General features: G+C 34.5%; 4 protein-coding genes across 5 annotated transcripts; 1 reads left to right on the top strand and 3 right to left on the bottom strand.

Moving 5' to 3' along the window:
- Positions 1-869: 869 nt before the first annotated feature.
- Positions 870-4,654, bottom strand: LOC144549173 (receptor kinase-like protein Xa21). The gene is made up of 2 exons (XM_078297907.1): positions 1,559-4,654; positions 870-1,231 (listed from the first exon to the last, which is right to left on the bottom strand). The coding sequence occupies exons 1-2, from the start codon at positions 4,605-4,607 to the stop codon at positions 873-875; spliced, it is 3,408 nt and encodes a 1,135-aa protein (XP_078154033.1). The 5' UTR covers positions 4,608-4,654; the 3' UTR covers positions 870-872.
- A 4,878-nt stretch (positions 4,655-9,532) lies between these two features.
- Positions 9,533-12,888, bottom strand: LOC144549111 (Galactose mutarotase-like superfamily protein). The gene is made up of 10 exons (XM_078297858.1): positions 12,744-12,888; positions 12,573-12,662; positions 12,199-12,312; positions 12,069-12,120; positions 11,856-11,996; positions 11,239-11,337; positions 10,758-10,855; positions 10,544-10,651; positions 10,356-10,437; positions 9,533-9,846 (listed from the first exon to the last, which is right to left on the bottom strand). Exons 1-10 carry the CDS (start codon positions 12,836-12,838, stop codon positions 9,781-9,783), a joined length of 945 nt encoding a protein of 314 aa, XP_078153984.1. The 5' UTR covers positions 12,839-12,888; the 3' UTR covers positions 9,533-9,780.
- A 2,212-nt stretch (positions 12,889-15,100) lies between these two features.
- Positions 15,101-16,959, bottom strand: LOC144549039 (OBP32pep, putative (DUF220)). Of its 2 annotated transcripts, none has more exons than XM_078297801.1 (6): positions 16,760-16,959; positions 16,482-16,649; positions 16,106-16,228; positions 15,839-15,982; positions 15,241-15,671; positions 15,101-15,138 (listed from the first exon to the last, which is right to left on the bottom strand). In XM_078297801.1, exons 1-6 carry the CDS (start codon positions 16,850-16,852, stop codon positions 15,132-15,134), a joined length of 966 nt encoding a protein of 321 aa, XP_078153927.1. In that variant the 5' UTR covers positions 16,853-16,959; the 3' UTR covers positions 15,101-15,131. The 2 variants fall into 2 exon arrangements, with proteins under 2 accessions (XP_078153927.1, XP_078153926.1); XM_078297800.1 differs by having other exon boundaries at positions 15,101-15,141.
- A 1,430-nt stretch (positions 16,960-18,389) lies between these two features.
- LOC144548902 (phosphoglucan phosphatase LSF1, chloroplastic) lies at positions 18,390-22,687 on the top strand. The gene is made up of 10 exons (XM_078297620.1): positions 18,390-18,694; positions 18,782-18,888; positions 19,372-19,888; positions 19,991-20,062; positions 20,145-20,266; positions 20,425-20,640; positions 21,292-21,400; positions 21,568-21,680; positions 21,770-21,917; positions 22,291-22,687. Exons 1-10 carry the CDS (start codon positions 18,410-18,412, stop codon positions 22,408-22,410), a joined length of 1,809 nt encoding a protein of 602 aa, XP_078153746.1. The 5' UTR covers positions 18,390-18,409; the 3' UTR covers positions 22,411-22,687.
- The last annotated feature ends 10 nt before the right edge of the window (positions 22,688-22,697 follow it).

The raw sequence follows: 22,697 nt of genomic DNA on the forward strand, positions 1-22,697 counted from the left end.
CTGCCAAACTGTAACCCCAAATGTACTCAAGTTCATGAAATAAACAAGCTCAATTGGAAATTTCTTATTTTCTGTTGGAATTTTGAAATTTTCTTTTTTGCTTTATCAGTTCTGTTCAATTTTTTTTTCTGAGTTTTGCATCAGAAATTGCCAAAACGTATAAATAATTTTTCTTTGATAATAAAAGAAACTTGAATAAATTTGTAAATAAAATAAAATAAAGGTCATTTATGCAATTTTGACATTTTTGCCCACCTAAATCACATGCATATCTAATCTGACTACAATAAGACATCCTTTTGACAATCGCCACGTGACATTTTTGCCCACCTAAACCACCTTGCATTTTAGTTTTTAAGCTTCATCCATTAGCGTTGTGTTTTAAGTTTTGAGAATCTTTATTGGGCCTTGATTTTCAGTCAGGCCACGGCCCACTGTCATAGAAGAGAAAGATATTCATATCAACTAAGATACATTATTTTTTGGGTTTGAATCTGATCCGTTCATTACATATTAGTACGAATTTTAAAGAATCCATGAGCATTAAAAGCTTGACGGGATTGATCCGGATTATGATCAGACGGCCTGGATTGAAACTCAAATTGTGAGGTAATGCAGAGGATCTAGACTCAAAGATAGTAGGTGCATCCCCACACAGATCCGCCATGGTTTTGGAATAATTTTTTAGTTTGAAATTCTGATCATCCAATTAGAATCTGATTCAATTCAAATAATTTGAAAATTCAACAATTCGTTATTACAACAAATATACTACGACACCATAAATTACCACAGCCGCTGTCCAATTTTACATATAATACATATTTAGTGGATCCCTTCCTCTTCTCTTTTGATTCTATTTTTCTCCGTCTTTATGGCCTAAGCACCTTTGTTCGTGCTGAGTTCAACTCCTTGGTAACATCTTTGATAGAAATGCGTTCCTTTGGAGACTCTTTGGAGCACATAAGCCCGCATTGAATCACTGAAACCAAACAACTATAGACAATTTCAGGTGCATACAGATTGTGTTCTCCATCAGTTTCAGAGAATAATTTGGGGTCGACTATGTCCATGACTTGGTCGGGGAAAGCCATCTCAACTTGCTTCTGAAGGCTCAAACCATCTATGATTCTATCGTCAGTTGGACTTACTCCAGTGAACAACTCGAGCAAAAGAACTCCGTAGCTATACACATCTCCTTCTATCGATGTCCGACCACCCATTCCATACTCTAGACAATGAAAAGTTAATAGTTACAGCCCTAAATTTAGTACAAAAGCATAGTGAACTGTGACTCTACCAATTAACATCTATATAATTCACCTAGTTTCTTTAACTTGGGCACACATGATCGTGCATATAATTGTGTAATTTTTTAAAATTATATAGCCCAAAACGGTGAATTAAAGAAGTATGCAGGTAATAAAATTAAGTCACAATCATGTCAGTATAAATGAGGCAACATATATTTTCTTTGAACCTTTAAGTCTATGAATAGTTTTGTTGCAGGGACAAACTAAAAAACTACTTCTCAAATAATAAGCTATGCTATATATACCTGGAGGAATGTAGCCAATAGAACCTTTGATTCCACCGGTGCTTGACATTGATTGAGAATGCATGGTATCAGGTCGAGCCAAAAACCTTGCTAATCCGAAATCACTCACATGTGCAGTCATGTCATCATCCAAAAGTACATTACTTGGTTTGAGATCACAATGCACAATTGGCACTGGTAAATGGTAATGGAGATAATCTAGCGCTGCTGCCACATCAACTGCGATGTTCAACCTCTGGATGAAGCTAAGGCTTTTGAATGGCCGATCCGTGCATGCATTTGGATGCAACCATGTGGCCAAGCTACCATTTGGCATGTACTCAAAAACCAAAGCCTTGAAATCATTGCCTTGGTGGTCTATGCTAGAGCACAAGGTCAACACTTTTGTAAGGTTTCGGTGTCTCACATTTTTTAATGTCTCGCATTCAGAGAAAAAACTTCTAGAAGCACTGTGTTTCTCAAGGTTTAGTACCTTCACCGCAATGGTTGTCACATTCTCAAAACTCATAACGGCTTTGTAAACTTCTCCAAATGCACCTCTTCCAATTAGATTATTTGGAGAGAAATTTTTAGTAGCTCTAAAAAGGTCATTGTATGAAACAGGCTCTAACCCATAATTCAAAGCTCTATCAGATTGTGGATTGTTTCGAGGGTTGTTTCTAGTACAATAAATTACTAACAAGCAAATAATTGTGGTTATACAAATAAAAGAACCAACAACAGAGCTTATGAGCACTATGTTTCTTCGAAAGTGATTTCTCTGTGTGGAAGGTTGTAAAATGCAGTGGGATAAATGCATTTGAGGTACTCCACCACAAAGCTTTGGATTTCCTCTTACATCTAGACCACTGGCATTCTTGAAAATTCCTTCTTTAGGTAATGCCCCCTCAAAATTATTGAAAGAAATATTCAAATATTGCAAGTTCATTGTACCCAGGAATTCAGGGATTTGACCAGAGAACGAGTTGTTAGAGACATCTAGGATTTGCAGCCCTCTTAGTTTGCTCAAGCTGGATGGAATTGGTCCTCGAAACAGATTGCTATCAAGATAAAGGGCTTCAATTACTTGGCATCCATCAATTGTGCTAGGAATCTCTCCACCCAACTTATTTTCCGAGAGACGAATTGATTGTAGGTTTTTTAAGTTACCAATTTCTGGTGACAAGATGCCACTTAGATAATTGTGTGACAAGTCCAAACTAATGGAAAGAGAAGGAAGACCCATGATTTCTTTGGGAATTTCACCTACCAACTTATTATTGGAAATATTCAGGATTTCTAAGATTTTCATGCTACTTAATTCTGGTGGTATACTCCCTTCCAATGCATTATTATCTAGATATAGCTGTATCATTTTGGTGAGGTTGGCAAAACTGGATGGGATTTGACCTGAAATTGTGTTACTACTCAGATTTAACATTCCCAGTTTGAAAAGATTCCCAATTTCTATTGGAATGTTGCCGCTGAGAAACATTCCGCCTAGGTTAAGCTTATCTAAGTTATTGAGTTTTCCGAGCTCTGCTGGTATGCTTCCTGAAATTAGGTTATTAGACAGTGAGAGTTCAAGGAGACTAGTAGAAAGGTTTGTTATAGAAATAGGTAAAACTCCTTGTAGTTGGTTGTTGTCGAGATATAACCTTTGTAACAAAGTACAATTGGTCAAAGCATCCATGAAACTCCAGTCATGTGGTCTCTTGGCTTCTAGTTGATTAGAATATAGCATAAATCTTTGAAGATTTTTTAAGGCTCCAAAGCTAGATGGTATCACACCACTGAAGTAATTATTATCTAAGTCAACTTCAATAAGAGCAGAACAATTGGATATGGATTGTGGGATTTGTCCTTTGAGTTGATTGTCATAGAGGCGTAGATATGACAACTCTGGTAAAGCATTGCACATATCAAAAGGTAGAGTTCCATCAAGTTGGTTATAAGGAAGTTCCAACATATACAATGCTGATAGGTTGTAAAGGGAGTGTGGTATTTCACCTGAAATGTTGTTCTGATAAAGGTGAAAAAACTTGAGATTTTGAAGCCTCCCGAGTTCACCAGGGATGAATCCCCTTAACATATTTTCGGAAAGATTAATATCTATTATACTTTGAAGATTACCCAAGGTATGTGGAATGGAACCATATAATTTATTTTTGTTAAGATAAAGTTGTAGTAAGTTAGTAAGGTTTCCCAAGCCAGGCGGGATGTCACCACTAATGCTATTTTGGAAAAGATAGAGAATTGATAGTTTGGTAAGGTTTCCAAAGGTAGGTGGGATGGAACCCATGAAGTTATTATTATAAAGATAAAGAGATGATAGGTTAATAAGTTTGCCTAAATCATCTGGAATATCGCCATCAAAATTATTTTGGTCAAGATAAAGATATATTAGGCTACTAAGGTTGCCCAAGGTGGAAGGAATTGATCCTGTGAGATTATTGACATATAGTCCTAATAATTGAAGCTGTGGGATGAGACCAAATTCTAATGGTATGCCTCCTGTGAGGAAGTTATTCCCCAGATCGATAGTTTTAAGTTCTTTGCATTGCACTAAGTTAGATGGGATGGTTCCATGGAGATTATTGTACCACAAAGATATTACTTCTAGATTTGAACAATTACTCACAGTAGATGGAATGGTACCATCGAGAAAATTCACACTCAAGTTGAGAAAACGTAGCCTACCCAAATACCCGATCTCTACCGGGATGCTTCCTCTCAGCTGGTTATCAGAGAGACTCATTCTTTGGAGGAACGTGAGGTTTGCTAGAGATGGAGAAATATAACCTGACAAATTTTTGGAGTCAAGAACGAGAGCAGTCACTCTATCAGGATGGTGCCGGCCACATAAGATCCCTTGCCATTGACAGTGGTGCAGTGACTCATTCCATGACGAGAGAACTCCAAATGGATCATCATGTATTTGAGACTTGAAGGAAAGAAGAGCTGATAGATCAGTTTTACTATTGGTTACTATGGCAGCGAGAGAAAAGGAGGATAAGATTAAGAGACTTGAGAGGAGGTGAATAGTGAGCATGGTATAACAACGTTCCATGATTTGTGTAATGAAGGCAATGGGTTTCTTTCTCACAGAGTGCTGCCATTCTTATAGTTAATTAAAGGGAGATGTATGGTTAGAAATTGAAGAAGTTGACCACAAGATATTCGCTCATGAATCATTCTAACTAACTGTTATTTAATTGGCGTACTGGATTTAATTAAAAGCTGGAGATGACTGGCTATTTAATTGGCACGTCTTTTGAATATGACTCATGCATACAAAGTCTAAATTCAGAATATGAAAGTTGACTGGCTATTTAATTGGCACCTCTTTTGAATATGACTCATGCATAGAAAATCTAAATTCAGAGTATTGAAGGAGTTGACTGGCTATTTAATTAGCACCTCTTTTGAATATGACTCATGCATACAAAGTCTAAATTCAGAATATGAAAGGAGTTGACTGGCTATTTAATTAGCACCTCTTTTGAATATGACTCATGCATACAAAGTCTAAATTCAGAATATGAAAGGAGTTGACTGGCTATTTAATTAGCACCTCTTTTGAATATGACTCATGCATACAAAGTCTAAATTCAGAATATGAAAGGAGTTGACTGGCTATTTAATTAGCACCTCTTTTGAATATGACTCATGCATACAAAGTCTAAATTCAGAATATGAAAGTTGACTGGCTATTTAATTAGCACCTCTTTTGAATATGACTCATGCATACAAAGTCTAAATTCAGAATATGAAAGGAGTTGACTGGCTATTTAATTAGCACCTCTTTTGAATATGACTCATGCATACAAAGTCTAAATTCAGAATATGAAAGGAGTTGACTGGCTATTTAATTAGCACCTCTTTTGAATATGACTCATGCATACAAAGTCTAAATTCAGAATATGAAAGGAGTTGACTGGCTATTTAATTAGCACCTCTTTTGAATATGACTCATGCATACAAAGTCTAAATTCAGAATATGAAAGGAGTTGACTGGCTATTTAATTAGCACCTCTTTTGAATATGACTCATGCATACAAAGTCTAAATTCAGAATATGAAAGTTGACTGGCTATTTAATTGGCACCTCTTTTGAATATGACTCATGCATACAAAGTCTAAATTCAGAATATGAAAGTTGACTGGCTATTTAATTGGCACCTCTTTTGAATATGACTCATGCATAAAATGTCTAAATTCAGGAAATAAATCTGCTACGATCCTAAGGGATTGTAGGGTTTGTACCGTAGTAGGAAAAATCGGCCGATTCCAATCCGATACTCCGATCCCGTATCGGTATCGGCCGGCTCCGATCCGATCCTGAGCCGATCCTCACATAGCAAATCATAAAAAAAAAAAAACCCGATTCTGAGCCAATCCTGAGCCGATCCCGATCCGATACTCCGATCCCGTATCGGTATCGGCCGGGACCAATCCCGATACCGATACCGATACCGATTTTTCCTACTATGGTTTGTACAACATATTGCACAATATATATGTTTTTATATGAGTACTGTGTTATGTTCAACCTCCTATATATTCTTCGACTCCAAAACTACTAATTTTTGTGAAGTAAAAATATATATGTTCATCTTCATTCATTCATCCTCAAAACTTTACAAAAAAGAAAACTATAGATAAAAAAATAAACTACCAATTACATTTGCCGTCAATTGCGTGTTGTCAATTGCGTGTTGCCGATGGCATATTTATTAACGCCATTTGTTTTGAACCGATGTCAAATGTGTATACATTTACTTCGAGGCGATAGCCATCAGTTCGAAACTCGATTACGGATTGCAATTTCAACCGATAGTGAAGTATTTTTCTGTAGTAGCGATAGGTGATATCTTCGCACCAAACAAAAGAGGAAATTTTACAAAATGACCTACTTGTAAAAAAAATCGGTCAAAATACCTTCTCTTTAAATTCTTTCACAAAATAATCCTCTAGGACCTACTAAAGTTAAAATCTCCCTTCCCCTCACTTTACTCCCACCCTTTTCCTTTTTCTCTCTCTTAATTTGCCTCCCTAGAATTTTTTATTCCTTCTCTTTTTATTAATTTCTACGCTAAGAAGAAAATGGCCTGTGCCCCCTCTCCACCTCCTCTCCGCCCCCTCTAGTTAAGCCCTGAAGTGTGCTCCTCTAACACTCTCTGCCTCTTTTAGTTCTAAGAGATTGAAGCGCATACCGTGCCCCTCTCCGTCTCCTTTGATTCTACTCAAATTAGTTATTTGCCCGATCATACAAAGAAGAGTCAATGTATTGCTGTGTATTTGTTAATGTGTATTCATATATAATTGAATTATTTGGCGACTAACGATATTTATTTTGACAACTCATTTTGATTTGCACCATACATATCTGAAATAACAAGGCTACGGTTTCTATTTTATAGGATTTGTACAGTTTTTTTTTTTTTTTTTTTTTGAGAAATGCTAGCTGGAGTACTGGTTCCAGTTTTCAATTGATGTGCAATTGAAGGAAGCGGACTATCAAAATGGGTTTGATTTAGTTTAGTATTAATTATTTAATCTAGAAATTTTTAATTTTTCTTTTATTCAAGCGTACCAGTTAGTAATTTTATTTCCAATTAAATTGTTCTTACATGATGTAATATTATTTTCAAATTATGAAAACTTTGCATACGGACTATTACTCAACTGTGCTTGTCATATATCACATGAGAAGTCATTTTCAAAAAAAGTAACATATATGCAGAGGGATGTCCCGAAATTTTTATTAATACTCAAAAATAATATTAAATTACGCAATCTGCCCACATTTTTGTGGGATTTTGAAAAGGAGGAGGCATCGGATGACACCCTTTTTTGGTGACATGGGATGACACCGTGCATTTTCAAAGTCCAAACCGTTCAACTTGATGGATATGTTAAAATGTGCTTGCAGATCAAATTTTACATTTTTCTGAATTTGTTTACTATTTATTAAGATGGGTACAAAAATTCAACGGTCTGAATATAGCGATTTTGTTAAATACTTAATAAATAGTAAAAAAATTCAGAAAAATATAAAATTTGATCTGCAGGAACATTTTAACATATCCATCAAGTTGAACGGTTTGGATTACTATTTGGACTTTGAAAACTTTGAAAATGCACGATGTTATTCGATGTCACCAAAAAAGGGTGTCATCCGATCCCTCCTCTTCGAAAAGTGCCTCTTCCGGTGACTAAATAACCAGACGAAAACTATCTTTCCGGTTGTTTAATCATCACATCCAGAAAATTAGTCCAGTAACTAAATAACCAGAAAGATAGAATTAATCCGATTATTTAGTCACCGGAATTTAGCACACACGCTATCATCACGTTTCACTCACTATCAATTCTCCATTAAATTATATTATTATGTAAAGATCAAGCGGCAAGCAAGCCCAACCTAGAATTTTGAATTCTCTTGACTTTATTTTAGCCTACTAAAGACAACTTATTATTTTCTATTTATCACATTAAAACAGCTCTAGTTACTAGGCTATACCCATACATGTCTATGATGAAAAATGGTTTTCTTGGGTTTATGGGGACAGGTGATCTTTTGAATATTCTGTAAATCTGTAATGTTAAAAAATATTATTTTTATTATTTATAGAAATAACTATTCTTGATGCCACCTGCTTTAAAAAAGAAGAAATATGTGGCATCAACATCATCATCATTATTCTTAATAAGTTCAGTCAAAAGCAAGCGGTTTCAACATATCAAGTTCACAATAAAATCTATGTTTTTTTTCTTTAGCATTCCAATTTGAAGAATAATTTTTTTTATTGAAAGTCAGCTAAGCTGTCCAATTGCAATAAAACGGTATACTTTGACAAATTCCGGTGATGATAGCGTGATGATAGCGTGTGTGCTATCTTTTTAAATTCCGGTGACTAAATAACTGAATCAATTTCATCTTTTCAATTTTCTGGATCCGTTGATTAAACAACCAGAAAGATAGCATTTCTCCGGTTATTTAGTTACCGGAAGGGGTACTTTTTAAAATCCCATGAAAAAGTGGGTAGATTGCGTAATTTAATATTATTTTTGGGTATTAATAAAAATTTCAGTGAGATGTCCTCTGAATGTTTCATATGCGCATATATAATATAATTTCAATTATTTAGAAATAATGGTAAAATTTTCATAATATAATTTTAATTATTTTTGTATGTATAATAAGTGATAAGTTTGCACATATATATCATAAAAGAAAATTCATATACTTCAATCTATGAAGAAGTAAAATTACAATGCACGCTGCCACCACCTACAATAAAAAAGAATCATTGAAAAAAACTGTGTATTTTCTCTAATGGGACCGTAGTTTTAAGGGAAAGCCAAGAGAGAGTAAAAAGAATAAGTGTATAATTATAGGAAGGGAAATTTTAACTTTAGTGGGTCTCAGAGGATTAATTAGCTTGTCAAAAAAATTTAAGAGAAGGTATTTTAGCTGACTTTTTTTTTAGAAGTAGGTCATTTTGTAAAATTTTCCCAAATAAAAGAGAAATTTGATCGTTTTTTCAGACCAAAATTGGAACACAGGTTTTTAAGATTTGTACCAGGTTCATTAGAATTTGTGTAGATTAAAACGGACAAGTGCAGATTCCTCACTCTACACAGTGAAAACTACATAGAGAGCCCAAACCCAATTGGTTTATGGGCTCTCTTGGGCTATACTGGGCCCAAACCCAAAACTATTTGCCCTTTCAACACACAAACTCCATATATTTATCTTTTCATTAAAATAAAATTCTCATATTTAATTGAGAAATTTGATCAAGGTATGAGTTCATTATTTTAAAATAAATATGTTTTTATCAGTGACAGAGCTATTAGTAAGAAATCAAAACACTTGCTCTGTTGGCAGTATACACCTGTTTGTCTAACACTTGGCAATTGGCACACTAAAATTACTAAGACTTCTTTAACACATGGCAAACATGATATTTTCTACATACATGACACATTTATCATTATTCTTGTTTTTAATTGCCACAAAAAAATTGTATCAGACATTCAGACTCATGTATTATAGCTGACAAACAAACAAAAAATACAGGTCATGAAAATTTCACATGATATATTGAAGAAATATATGTTCCAAATGAAGCACAAAAGACTCAATTAATTATTTCTCTCTGGGATGAACTATATTTTTATCCCAGTTATTTCTCTCTCAAATGAAGCCCAAAAGACTCAATTAGGAAAGCAGTTTTAGCTGAGTGCAATCGTTTGCTCTGCTATCCAAGACCGTTCAGGATCGACTTGTACATCTTCGATCTACAATAAATCAAAAAATTAAAAATTTAAATCACCAATGCAAAGAAAATTGATAAAAGATGAAGACTGAGACTATGGTTCTATGCATAGACAGTTGATCAATATTTCCATTTTCAAAGCATAAACAGTTGATCCGAGCTGCTTAACATAATTTTCATATGAAAATATATTGGCCGTTCAAATTTTACATTTTTTAGAAATCTTTTTACTATTTTTTAGATAGGTAGAAAACCGATTGATCTAAAGATTCTAGACCATTCAAAAGTAGTGATATTCTACCTATCTAAAAAATTAGTAAAAAAGTTCTAAAAAGTGTAAAATTTAGTCTGTAAGTACATTTTGATATGGACATCACATTGAACGGTTCAGATCAATTGTTTGGACCTTAAAAACAAAGATATTGATCGATAGTATGGACCAATATGCGCTGCGCATAGTACCCTAGCCTCACTCAAAGATGAATATAAATACAATTTTCTTGATTCAATATACAAAATTTCTTTATTAACCTGTGCATTTTCAACACAAACAAAATCTTTGTAGCATGCTTCCATCTGTAAGTGTGGGTTCCACAAGACAGCATCTGACCAGCTGCATTTTAATGTTTAAACCATATTTAATTAAGTATCATACAATTTTCAAAATATTATATGGTTGAAGTATTAAATTTAAAAAAAAAAAAAATAGAAGTCATTACTTGGTATTTTCGACAGTGATGGTGTCGCCCAATCCATTTTCAAAAGTTAGCTTATTAGGGGCATTTAGGTAAACACAGTCAACAAATCCTGGGAAGTCAACTATTTCCCTGTATCACATAAATATAAAGCATAGACATAAAAAAATGCATGATAAGTTAGATCTGATAATTTTCAACTTTAATAAAAATATGATATAAAGCAAAAATTAAGGACCTCTCTTCAGTCCCCTCTAAAGGGTTTTGAGGATCTGGATCCTTGTTTAGGGTTTTACAACCCTTTAACCCTTTTACTTTTGCACCTGTAACTGAAGCCTATAAATTAAGAGGAAAAAAAGGAAAAATAAGTATATTATTATAAAGGATAAAGTAAGAAGAATCCACAAATTCCCTTTATAATGGCCTCAAAATATCATATATGTCCCTGAAAAACAATAACTAGTACTTGTCACTAAAAAAAATCAACTACATCCTCCTCTTCCACTTTCTCAAAAGATACCCAAAATACCCTCCGATCTTTCTCATTTTCTGAAGAGGAATCATGAACAAATGAGAAAGAAATTAAGGGCATTGTTTGTGACATTCCAAAGTTTAATGGGGGTTAATTAACAAGACATTTTCATTTTCTTTGGCTATTTGTGAATTTAATATTTTGAAGGGGTGCTTGTGAAATTGTGGCAGTTTAAGCTCTTACTTACTCCGAAATAGGTATGGAGAGCAGAACTGAAGGAGAACGGCTTTGTGTCGGTATTTTTTATACTCAGAGATGTCGACAAACTCTTTTCACCCAATGTCACCTAAAAAAGTAATATGAAATAAGAAAGACAGCACTGCAACATAAAATCAAGAAGAGTAGGTTTTTAACTCATAAATTGGAATTTAAATTGAATTTGTGCTCATTTATTGGTAAATTATTCGAATATGAGAAATAAAATCCAAAAAGTAGTAAAACTTGAGGAAAATATCCGAGAAAAGTGTACAATATATGCAGGCACATGGTGGTGTCATACCAACTGGTACCATTTGTCAGATTTATAGGCCACTTATAGTACAAATTGAACACAAATCAACCTATGAGAAACCAAAAAAAAAAAAAAATACAAAGTATAGAAGCTGGTTCACCACTTTTCCATTTTCTTCTCAAAGTATACTAACTGGTATGGTTTTTGTACCAATTTGGTACCAACTAGTAAACAACAGTGCCAATCATAATTGGTATAATACTAAAAGCAACCCGACATTCTTTTGAAACAACAGAGAAAAGAGAAGACAAGTTATTGAAATGGAATTAAAATTTAAAGTTGTAAAATTTGACCTTGTAAAGAGCATGAAAGCTATAGTCCCACATGGAACGGCTATAAGAATCATCTTTTAGTTCCATTTTGACTGTTGTTTCTTCTTCGTTATTTTCTGAGTTTTTAGAGATTGACCAATTCATGTTTCGTGCAAATCCATGCTGTACCAACAACGGTTAAAAATGCAATTTTTTTAATTAAATTTTTTTACTAGAAAAGTTGTGTTTTTTTACCTGTTGAATACGACCCGGGCCGAACTGGGGGAAGCAATGTGGAATCCCTCCACTGGTTCAAATTTAAAATAAATTTAGGAAGAAATTTAACACAATTTCATGAATTACTATAAAAAAAAAAAAAATTAACCTGATAGGCTTTTTGCCATTAAAAACAGCATCCGGACGAACAAAGAGTAAATCCTTGCCACCAGGCACCTTCCAAGAGGTAACGCATGCCCCGAATAGATAAATCTCTGCTTCACTACAAAATGTTGTAAATTTATAATGGAAAAAAAAATTACAATATTTTTGTTGGTTATTTTGATTTTGAGTTACTTCAATGGTGAAGTATATAAAGCCAATATTTTGCTTTACAGAGTTGGTGATTTTGAAAATTGAAATGTAGCAATTAGCATACAGCAACAAAAATAACATCATAAAGTGGTAGAATTTTTGTTGGTTCCTTTGATACTCAAAAGATATGAACTTTACAAAACAAGATGAATAGAATAGAAATTTCACCTGCCAGAAGGAGATTTCAAGGTGATTTTGGGAAGGCCCCCATTTCCTTCCGAAATCTTTAATCCCGCCTTGATGCTCAATCCACCTCGCCTTGATTGAGGAGAAAGATTCAAACTTTCGTCGATATATATTAACAAATTGACATTTCATTGTTTGAATTAGAAGAATTACCTTGTATTATTGCGAGGGGTAGTTTTGGAATTGGAGAAATGGAGAGGTTTGAGAGGAGAAGAGAGCATGGAGGAGGAGATGGCAATGGAAGCCATTGTTGAAGTGGGGAAATCGTTTTGGATGGACCAGGTCTTATAGACCGTTGAGAATTTGTTGAGTAAATCATTATCGACCGTTGATAATTGTGATGAGGTTCAATCTATTACAATTTAAAATATCTAATGCAAATATTAAAGAGTGAGTCTATGGTACTATGCATATCACGGGTTGTTATCGTGCTACGGCTCTATATTTGAGTTTTCAAATTCTAATGGTCGATCCGAACCGTTCATCTTGTTCTCCATATTAATATGTGTTTGGAGACCAAATTTTACATTTTTTGAAAAAATTTTACTATTTTTTTAGATATTTAGAAAATCACTTGATCTGAAAATTCTGGACCATCCAAAAACAGTGATTTTCAATAAATCTAAAAAAATAGTAAAAAAATTTCAAAAAATGTAAAATTTGGTCTCCAAACACATATTAATATGGAGAACAAGATGAACGGTTCGGATCGATCATTAGAATTTGAAAACTCAAATATAGAACCGTAACACGGTAACAAATCTTAATATGCATAGTACCATAGACTCACTCAATATTAAATATATTAATATTTCGCAAGCAATTAGATTAGTATCAAATAATATTCAATTAAGTAAAATATTAAAAATATGTCATCACTTGTTGACTAAATCATTATTGACCCTTGAGGTATTTAAAGGTCAAATTGTCAAATTTCTTTTTTATGTGATCACTATCCAAAATGTTTAAATACGCAAAATTGTGATCTAATTGCTTCGACATAAATAATTTAATCTTATTGTAATTATATATTATATAATTTTAAATTTTGAATACAACTAATATATATTTCAATGCATAAATTTTGGGCAACTAAAAAAAACAAAGATAATAAATCTCAGGCGCACAAAATCTTCAATTAACACAAGAAACAAAAATAAGTTTTGTTTTTTTTTAGAGGAATATACCTTTCATTGAATGGAATTGCTTTAGAACACTGATATTTTACTAAATATCTACTCTCGCTATATATGATTTTTTTTTATTTTATAATGTTTTTTATAAAAAAGGTTGAACTTTTTATTTTTAAAGAGTTAATCATGCACAATTTTTAAAGCAATAAATAAATAAATTATGTATTAAATAAAAGTTAGACAAAATTAATCACTAGTTTCACTTGTATATTTGAATGCATAAATTTTGAAAAAAAAAAGATGACCGATCACAATTTATACAATTTTATATTAGAAAACCAACAAATAATCACATTATTTACATCTAATATGAAATTTTAGTTCTATACATCATTGATTTTGAACCTTAGAACTTGTACTAGCACCACCATCTCCTCCATTGCTCTCTCCTTTTTTCTCTTTTTTATCTTCACATTTATACCGGCATCCATGCCGCCTCGGCTTCCCTGCATCCTCTATGTCACTATCACTTTCCATGAACAACGATCTAAGGCACCGTCTCCTTACACGTGGTTCATTTTCGGGTTTCCTCTCTTGGTTCAAATTTAACCCTCCTTTCAAATTGGGTTCCTTTCTTTGCACATAATTCACCAAATCTAAATCCTTTCCACTTGAAGCAATCTCAAAATGAACACCTGGATCTCTTGCAACACAAGAACTCTCTTGTATTGTCGAGTTGTTTATGCTTTGAATGTTGTTATTGACATTTGGAGTCGCCGGAGGTGCATTTACAGCGTTTTTTATCGCCATATTTGCTCCCAAATTTTCTCCGGCTAGGGTTATCATGAAAACACCATCTTGGCCATTGTTGATAGGTTTACCAGAGAACGAACTTTTGAATTCGTCTAACTCGTACCGTGGAATTGTCGAGATCGAAATTTTGGTTGGATTTGTGCTCGGGTTTTGTTTCAAACTTGATCCTCTTGAGATTTTCAGTAGCACTAGATCTCGAGACTTGGTTTCGGATACATGGCGTGTTGCAATTGGATCCGAGGTCTCATTTTTGTCAGTGTGTAATAGGTCTTCACGGATAGACATGATTGGTAGTTAACAAAGAATAATGCTTTGATTTTTTGCTATGTTCAACATTCATAGCATAGTTATATCCAAAGAAATGGAAACTATGTTGAAATATATGCATGTTGTAACAAGTTTTGTAGCAAATTGTAAATGGGTACTGACTGAAAAGTGGGACCTAGGAAAGCAAAAAAAAAATGTAGCTTTATAGAAGGGTTTGAACCTGATACCAAAATTTGGCATCCCAAATTAGGTTGCTTGAGTCATTCCAAAAGATAAATATAAAATTCAGATTACTTCACAAGGTTGCAACTTGAGGAGGAGGTTTACTTCAATTGCTGCTTGTTCATAAAGAAAACATGCCCTTTTATGTTTTTATTTATTGACAAAAAATGCAAATAAAAAAATTAGAAAATAAAAATAAAAAACCTAAAAATTACATGATTCTTGTTCTCCGTCGGTTATTTCTTCTCCATCTCCACCTCTCCTTGATATCATTCCCACTACAATCACTGGGCCCACAATCAGTGCTACAATCCCCTAATGTACCACCTAACCCCTCATCTCTTGTTTCTCTTAATTGAGCCGTCTCAGCCAAGAGATCTTGTATTAACATGTCAGTGGTTTTAGTAGTGATACCTCTCAGGTACCAGGATATAGGAGGTGGTGGTACCAGTGCAGGTTCTAACAGTTGCTGTAGGCTGACAGTAGACCCCACCCTCCCTTTGCCATTTGTAATTTTTTCATATTCGGCGAGCGTTTTGGGTACATTTTCGGGAAGTGAAACAGGGTTGTCTACGTAAAGTGGTTCTATTTTCCAGCAGCCTTCGAACCTCTTCATGAACCCTGTTCTTCCCTGTTTGAATTTAACCTGAAATTTGAAGAAAAATTACAAGAAAGCAACATTATTTTTGATTTTATGTTACTTGACTTTAACAGATGAGCAACAAAATCGCACAATTTACTTTGTAAACTTGACTTTAACATGTAATTTATCAAACTAAAATTTTGTTTATTCTATTTTTTATCTTACTGTACCGTGTGATTTTTTCTATCTTGGTCAACAATAACATGAACTGAAATTGTACCAGACCACCAGAGAAACCGCCATATGGCCGCTTGCTCCAATTCTACCACTTGCCTCGATCCCTCATCAATCAACACTTTCCTTGAAATAACTTCCTATTAACCAGAAATTAAAAAAAAATAAGAAAATAAATATATATAGTAGGTAAAATTGCATACATATAGATTTTTCACATGTGACTGGTAACATGCTTTATTTATTTAATTATGTGAATTTACCTTGATATTTTTGAAAACCCGTTTATTTTCAGGATTGATAATTATGTTATAGATTGCATCCGGAGGCAACCCCGCCTTGAATTCGACATTCAAATTGCAGAGAGAATCCTTTGGTACTGTTACCTTAAAACATTAGAAAGAATAGAAAAAATGTTTTGAGCTTCACTTGAACATCAAAGTTGAAACGCTTAGCAGTAAATAGAGTGTTGTAAAAAACGGCCGTTTAGGCCGATTAATCGGCCGATTAGTCATTAGCGGCAACCAAACCGACACAGATTATTCCCGATTAATCGCTTATCAGTATCCTATCCGTCCGACGAGCGCATACCGTTATTTACAACACTGGTAAATAGATAATTATTATTATGAAATTAACCTTGATTTTTGGGGCCTTGTCAGACCAAGTCGGATTACTCTTCCAAGCTTGGAGATGCTTATCAAAACTAGCCTCATAATCAGTTTGTGATGTTGTTACCTCAGATGCCGTAAGGCATTTTGAAGTAAGGGTACTCCGGTCATTTTGCAGAAATTTCTTACAATTTACCTTAAAAAAAAAAAAAAAAACCATTTTGAATACAATTCATTAAACAAAAGTGTGAGATATCTTTCTTTATTTCTGCAAGAACAAAACAAAAGTAAATTGAAAGAACTCACCTCGATCGAATTTTGAAGTCTTCCAGAGATCTGAGAGATGAAATTAAACCCTAAACCTAGTATTGCTGGTATCGGATTTGAACTGTTATCCATTTAAGAATTGATGTCTAATTGTCTAGATCAATTACCTAATAGAAAAAGAGCTTCACTTTGTAAACTAGCGCGCGCGAGAGAGACTGAGAAATAGGAGCAGTAATTACTAATTAGTTATCAATTTGAGAAAGCAAAACTCGTTAAAACGGGAAATTACGGAAAACCTTATACTCTAAGTTAACTTAAATCTTGAGTTTAGATCTGGACCGTCCAATTTAAATCTGCACGAATATAAAGGTCCAGTGCATTTCATTTGTGGACCGGATTGTTTCGAATTTTAAATGGACGGTCTAAAGATAAACTCAAAATGTAAGGTACCTCCGAGGATCTGACTTCAGTTGCAAATTTAACAAAGTAGTTTTGGCGTCGTGCAGCGAACAGACCACATGAAGCGCTTTTTGATTATGTAGTCTGTGCGCTGCATGAAGTTAAATCTACTCTGTTAAAATCTTTACTCGAACATTCACGAAGGGCGAGAACAGAGAACTGACTGTTTTATAAATTAACCCTTCAATATTTACAAAATACAAAGCAATTCCTCCAGCCAGGTGTCTCGATTTCTTCCGAGCATCCCCAATTTCCGAGTGCGTATCCTCTGAGATATCTCAACTTTTGCGTGACCGACGTGTCCGGTGTCTATTCGGGGGTGATGTGGGGGTCGTTATTATGTGTGCTTTGAGATTTGTGTAGAACGCATTTAAACGGTTGGGATTTTCCATAAAGTCACGCAAAGTTTGAGATATCTCGGAGGATACGAATTCCCAATTTCCAGAGTGCGTACCGTCTGAGATAGCTCATATTTTCCGTGACCCACGTGTCCGGTATCTATTCGGGGATAGAGTAGGGGCCAGAATTGATTGTCTTTGAGATTCGTGTATAACATATTTGAACAGTTCAGATTTTCTAAACAGTCACGTAAAATATGTGATATCTCAGGGGATACGAATTCAATTTCCCCAGCCAATAATCTCAGAATTTTGCTTCCTATGATGTGTCAGACAATCCACATTTGGCTGTTACCTGTTAGTATTGTATCTACCGCAAAATATCTGGACTAATTGTTATCCAATTTCCCGTGCGGCCGCATGGCCTACCCGCCTAGGGACTTCCATTAGTTTCTATAAACGGGTCCCACGTGACTTCTCACATTTACTAGGACAGATCTTCTGTGCAGACTAAACTACTTTGGTTTATGAAACATGACAAAGATTAGAAAATATCTGAACTTGCTTTAGTGGGGCAACAACAGAATAAACCACATAAGATCATTATCCATTCTCACCTGGCGCCAAAGTAGCAAATACCTTCTCTCCCTCCCACACGTGTCCTGATCGATTGAGTTCGTATCCTCTCAGGTAACAGAATATGTCTGTTTTGATCTAAACCGTTAGATCAGAATTCGGATCAATCCGTCCCTTTAATGTTCGTGCCAGGTTCTAATTGAACGGTGCTGATCTAGATGGAAATATTCTGTTCCCTTAGATGATTCAATTAACACTTCATCTTTCTTCTATATTTATCTCATTCTCTCTCTCTCTCTTCGATCCACAATTCTCAATGTCTCTGCTCCAGCTGCCGCACCCAACCTTACTCCGTCTCGTACCTCACCTCTCCATATCCGCCAATGGCGATTCAAGGTGTTATCATTTTCGACCATGTGTTTCGATCAGAAAGAGTGGAGCAAGATCGTTGCTCCGATCCGTGCGGATTGAGGCAATGGCGGATCATGCTATGCAAAAGATGAACTTGAATGAGTATATGGTTACTTTGGAGAGACCTCTCGGGATTCGCTTTGCTCTTTCGGCTGATGGCAGAGTCTTTGTTCACTCTATGCAAAGAGGGGTATGCGCAAATGTCCTCGAAGAGTTATAATTTACAAATTTATGATTCCCCCCTTGTACATTCTCTAAATTTGCCATTTTTTGTAAGGGAAATGCAGAGAAGTCAAGGATTATTATGGTTGGAGATACAATAAAACTAGCTAGTGGCTCCTCAAATGGTCCTTTTGTCGAAATAAAAGACTTACAAGATACACAGTACTCATTTCATTCCCTCCTTTTTTTTAAAATTTGATCTTTGTCAATTATATTTCATGAACTCTTATTCCCAGAATTACTTTTGAGTTGTATGGAGTTGCCTCTAATCATAGTGACAAATGAATTACTCGGGTTCGGTTCAGCGGGGTCAAAAAACCGTGATTTGGGAATAATTCGGATATAATTTGGGAATGATTCGAACCTGAGGTATCAGTGCCACAAGGAAGCAAAAAAAATATATATATATATCACAAATAATTCGTAAAATTCAGGAAAAATTCGTAAAATTCATGAATTATTCGCGAATAATTCATCGTTTGGTTCGCCATCACCAAAAAAAGGAATTATTCGTCAATCTTGTGACTATGCCTCTAATTGCTTTAACTGTATATTGTTCTTTGTTAAATGTTGAGAAATTTTGTGCATTACATTTACATATTACATATTTAATTGGGTTTTCGATTTGATTACTTTTTGTTTCAGAAATATCATTAATGAAGCTTCGGGCCCATGTAGCCTTGTACTAGAAAGACCTTTTACTCCTTTCCCACTCCATGAGTTGCCTCTAAATGCGGATTATAGTATACTGTTCAACAAAGGCCGGGTACCACTTACTACATGGAACAGTAAATTTGTACAAACCTCCTATCTAAAACTCAACTTAAACGGAAATGGGAACGGGAACGTGAACATGAACGGAAACGGAAACGGAAACGGAAACGGAAACGGAAATGGAAATGGAAATGGAAGGGTGGGTTTTGCTATATTTTCACCTCAGCTTCTTTCACCTAGCGGGTGGGCCCAACTGTCAGGAGAGAGAAACGGGACGATGAAAAGTTCTAAATTAAAAACAGAGATTATTGCTAAGTGGGCCGAAGAGCAGGGTGGAGAGACCGATTGGTCTTTTGGGGGTTTTCCATTGGAGGAGTATATTAAAGCTCTCGACCGAGCAAAAGATGAGTTGTGTTATAACCATTCGCTTGGTATGCAGTATACCAAGGTATGAAGGCATTTCATTGTACTTTTTATTTTATTTTTTTATATCAATCAACTGGCCTCCTTTCAACTATCTTTTTGACTAATTATATTTTTTCTATTGTAGATTACCGAACAAATGTATGTTGGGTCATGCATACAGAGAGAGAAAGATGTGGAGACCTTGGCTAATGATCTGGTATTTTTTTTTAGTTTAAATGGCTGACACTATTGCTTGTTAGTTTCTGGAAGATTAGTTAACATATATTGTTGATTTGTAGGGAATTACAGCTGTACTTAATTTCCAGAGTGAAAGAGAACGCATCAATTGGGGGATAGATTCGGGTTTGATTAATCAATCTTGTAAAGATAACAATATCTTGATGATTAATTATCCTATTAGGTTCTCTCTTTCTTTCTTTCTCTCTCCAAATTTCAAAATTTCCAGAGGACCAAAGAATGAAACTTCGCTCATATTAATGGCGTCTTGCTGCCTGCGTCAATGAAATTCAAAATTATTAATTGTGTATTATAATTAAACTATAAATCTCCATTTTTCAGGGAGATCGACTCAGCAGATCTGAGAAAGAAATTACCCTTTTGTGTGGGGCTTTTACTGAGGCTCCTGAGAAAAAATTACAAAATTTATGTAACATGCACCTCTGGTTTTGACCGATCTCCTACATGTATAATTGCATATTTGCACTGGATTCAAGACACTGCTCTTCATGCAGCATTTAATTTTGTTACTGGGCCCCATGTTTGTCGACCCAACAGGTGATTTTAGAATTCTAAGTTTTAGTTTTGTTTTTATTTATTTTCTTTTAAGGAATTGTACATTACACTTACTAATCAAATATCATGCTTACACATGCAAATGAAAATACTCTATATACACTTGCTAATGTAGTGTTATTAGTTTGTATGAAGAATGGAGGAAAGATGGAATTTTGGGCCTGCACATTTTGTACTGACACACATGACCATTACCCAGGATTTTTACATTTTTTTACCAGTATGGTAAGTAGCGGTAATTAGGGGTGTTCATTGGATCCGGTTTATTTGGTTTCAACCGAGTCAACAAATTCTGGATTAAATGTTTTGGTTTGGATTGAATTTTGAATTACTTTGGATTTTTATATTTGGTTCGGTTTTATATCTCTTATTTTGGTTCAAACAAGCAAACCAAAATTTACTTGCTATTTACTTTAATTTTTTTTGTTTTTTATGATTCGTTTTAATCTCTCTTATTTCAGTTCGATTGAACTGGTAATTTCATTTTTTTATATTTGTCTAGTCCATATGTTGATCCTTGATTAGCGAAAAATGAAAGAGCAAAAAATCTATGAAAAAATACAAATTTAGATTTTGACAATCCATTAGTTTTAATTTGGTGTATTTTAATGAGTGAACATTTTGTGAATGCAGAGTGGCAGTTGTGTCAGCCACGTGGGACCTGATAGCCATGGCTGATGTGAAAAACCAAGAGGGACACCCAACCTATTCTGTTACTTTTGTCTGGAATAACAGTCGTGAGGTAATTACATTATTTTACTTTGTATCATCTTCATTTTGGAAATTTCATATAGAATTTTACCAATGCATGCTTGCTTGCTAAAATAAAAGGGGAAATTTAATTTACAAAATCATTAATCATTACAATGCTGTTAAAGAATTTTTGTGCTGAATTTCAAACTTGTACAGGGAGAGGAGGTGTTTTTGATAGGAGATTTCACAAATAACTGGAAGGATAAAATCCCACTCGCTCATAAAGGCGGGACCCGTTATGAGGCTGAAGTCAGACTACGGCATGGAAAGTATGACCCAATTGTCATTGATCTTTTTGTGTACAAATTAATCACAGGAGTCGTAACTTTCCTTTTTTTTATATTAATATTTCTTTCAGATACTACTACAAGTTTATAGTAAGTGGTCAATGGAAGCACTCGACCTCATTGCCAACAGAGCATGATGAGCATGGCAACATAAATAATGTTATTAGGGTTGGTGATATTGCCCAAATACGCCCCTCCTCTAAGCACCTTCATATAAATGTACGTTTTTTATATTTACTCATTTATTTAGGTGTCCTGCTAGTACCTGACAGTATATTTGGTTGAAATTTGATCAAGTGATTTGCTGTTGATTTGGGATAAATTATAACTTTCTCTTTCCAATAATGCCCCAGTTTGATCAGTCTAGGTTTGCTTTTATTTTTTTATTTCTAGAAACAAGGAAACAAAGGACTCAACCTTTAAATTTTTACTATTTTTTAATCACAATTTAACATGATAAATATTTAGTCTGTGTTATCTTAGCATCATGTTGTGACAAATCTCGGCTACACATTCATCTTTACTTTTGTTATATACCAGTTTTCAGATGCGAAACAACATTTTCATATTTTTTAAATCTGACATGTTGTAGGACCCATTGGCGGTTAAGGTAATAGAGAGGCCGCTAACAGACGACGAGAGGTTCTTACTCGCTTTTGCGGCGCGACGTATGGCCTTTGCTATCTGTCCCCTCAGATTATGCCCTAAATAATCTTTCTATCTCTCTCTCTCTCTCTCTCTCTCTCTCTGGAGCCAAAGACCATGTTTTAAAGCAGTAGTCTAGCTATAGAAATGTGATCTTTTAGAAGAAGGCCTGGAATGTTTAGCAATAGCTTTTCTTGTTTTTTTGTAGTAAGTGGCATCTTTAATTTTGTGATTATAAAATAGTACTACACGAGTCATTTTGATGAGAAATAAAAACTTGTGTTTTAATTTAGATCGTCAGAAGGGTGTATATGTTCTAAAACTGTTCTATATTTTGTTGGTTATTTCTAGTTG

This window comes from Carex rostrata, chromosome 34 (genome assembly GCF_964058835.1).
Source record: "Carex rostrata chromosome 34, lpCarRost1.2, whole genome shotgun sequence".
NCBI classification, from domain to species: Eukaryota; Viridiplantae; Streptophyta; class Magnoliopsida; order Poales; family Cyperaceae; genus Carex; species Carex rostrata.

Coding starts and splice junctions, on each gene's coding strand:
- LOC144548902 (XM_078297620.1), top strand. CDS start 18,410: ATGTCTCTGCTCCAGCTGCCGCACCCAACCTTACTCCGTCTCGTACCT. Junction 20,267..20,424: donor ATGATTAATTATCCTATTAG/GTTCTCTCTTTC, acceptor TCCATTTTTCAG/GGAGATCGACTCAGCAGATC. Junction 20,641..21,291: donor CATGTTTGTCGACCCAACAG/GTGATTTTAGAA, acceptor TTGTGAATGCAG/AGTGGCAGTTGTGTCAGCCA.
- LOC144549039 (XM_078297800.1), bottom strand. CDS start 16,852: ATGGATAACAGTTCAAATCCGATACCAGCAATACTAGGTTTAGGGTTT. Junction 16,650..16,759: donor GACTTCAAAATTCGATCGAG/GTGAGTTCTTTC, acceptor TTTTTTTTTAAG/GTAAATTGTAAGAAATTTCT. Junction 15,672..15,838: donor AAGATAGAAAAAATCACACG/GTACAGTAAGAT, acceptor TTCAAATTTCAG/GTTAAATTCAAACAGGGAAG.
- LOC144549111 (XM_078297858.1), bottom strand. CDS start 12,838: ATGGCTTCCATTGCCATCTCCTCCTCCATGCTCTCTTCTCCTCTCAAA. Junction 12,313..12,572: donor TTGAAATCTCCTTCTGGCAG/GTGAAATTTCTA, acceptor AACATTTTGTAG/TGAAGCAGAGATTTATCTAT. Junction 10,856..11,238: donor CTCTCCATACCTATTTCGGA/GTAAGTAAGAGC, acceptor CTTAATTTATAG/GCTTCAGTTACAGGTGCAAA.
- LOC144549173 (XM_078297907.1), bottom strand. CDS start 4,607: ATGGAACGTTGTTATACCATGCTCACTATTCACCTCCTCTCAAGTCTC. Junction 1,232..1,558: donor TATTGGCTACATTCCTCCAG/GTATATATAGCA, acceptor TTCATTGTCTAG/AGTATGGAATGGGTGGTCGG.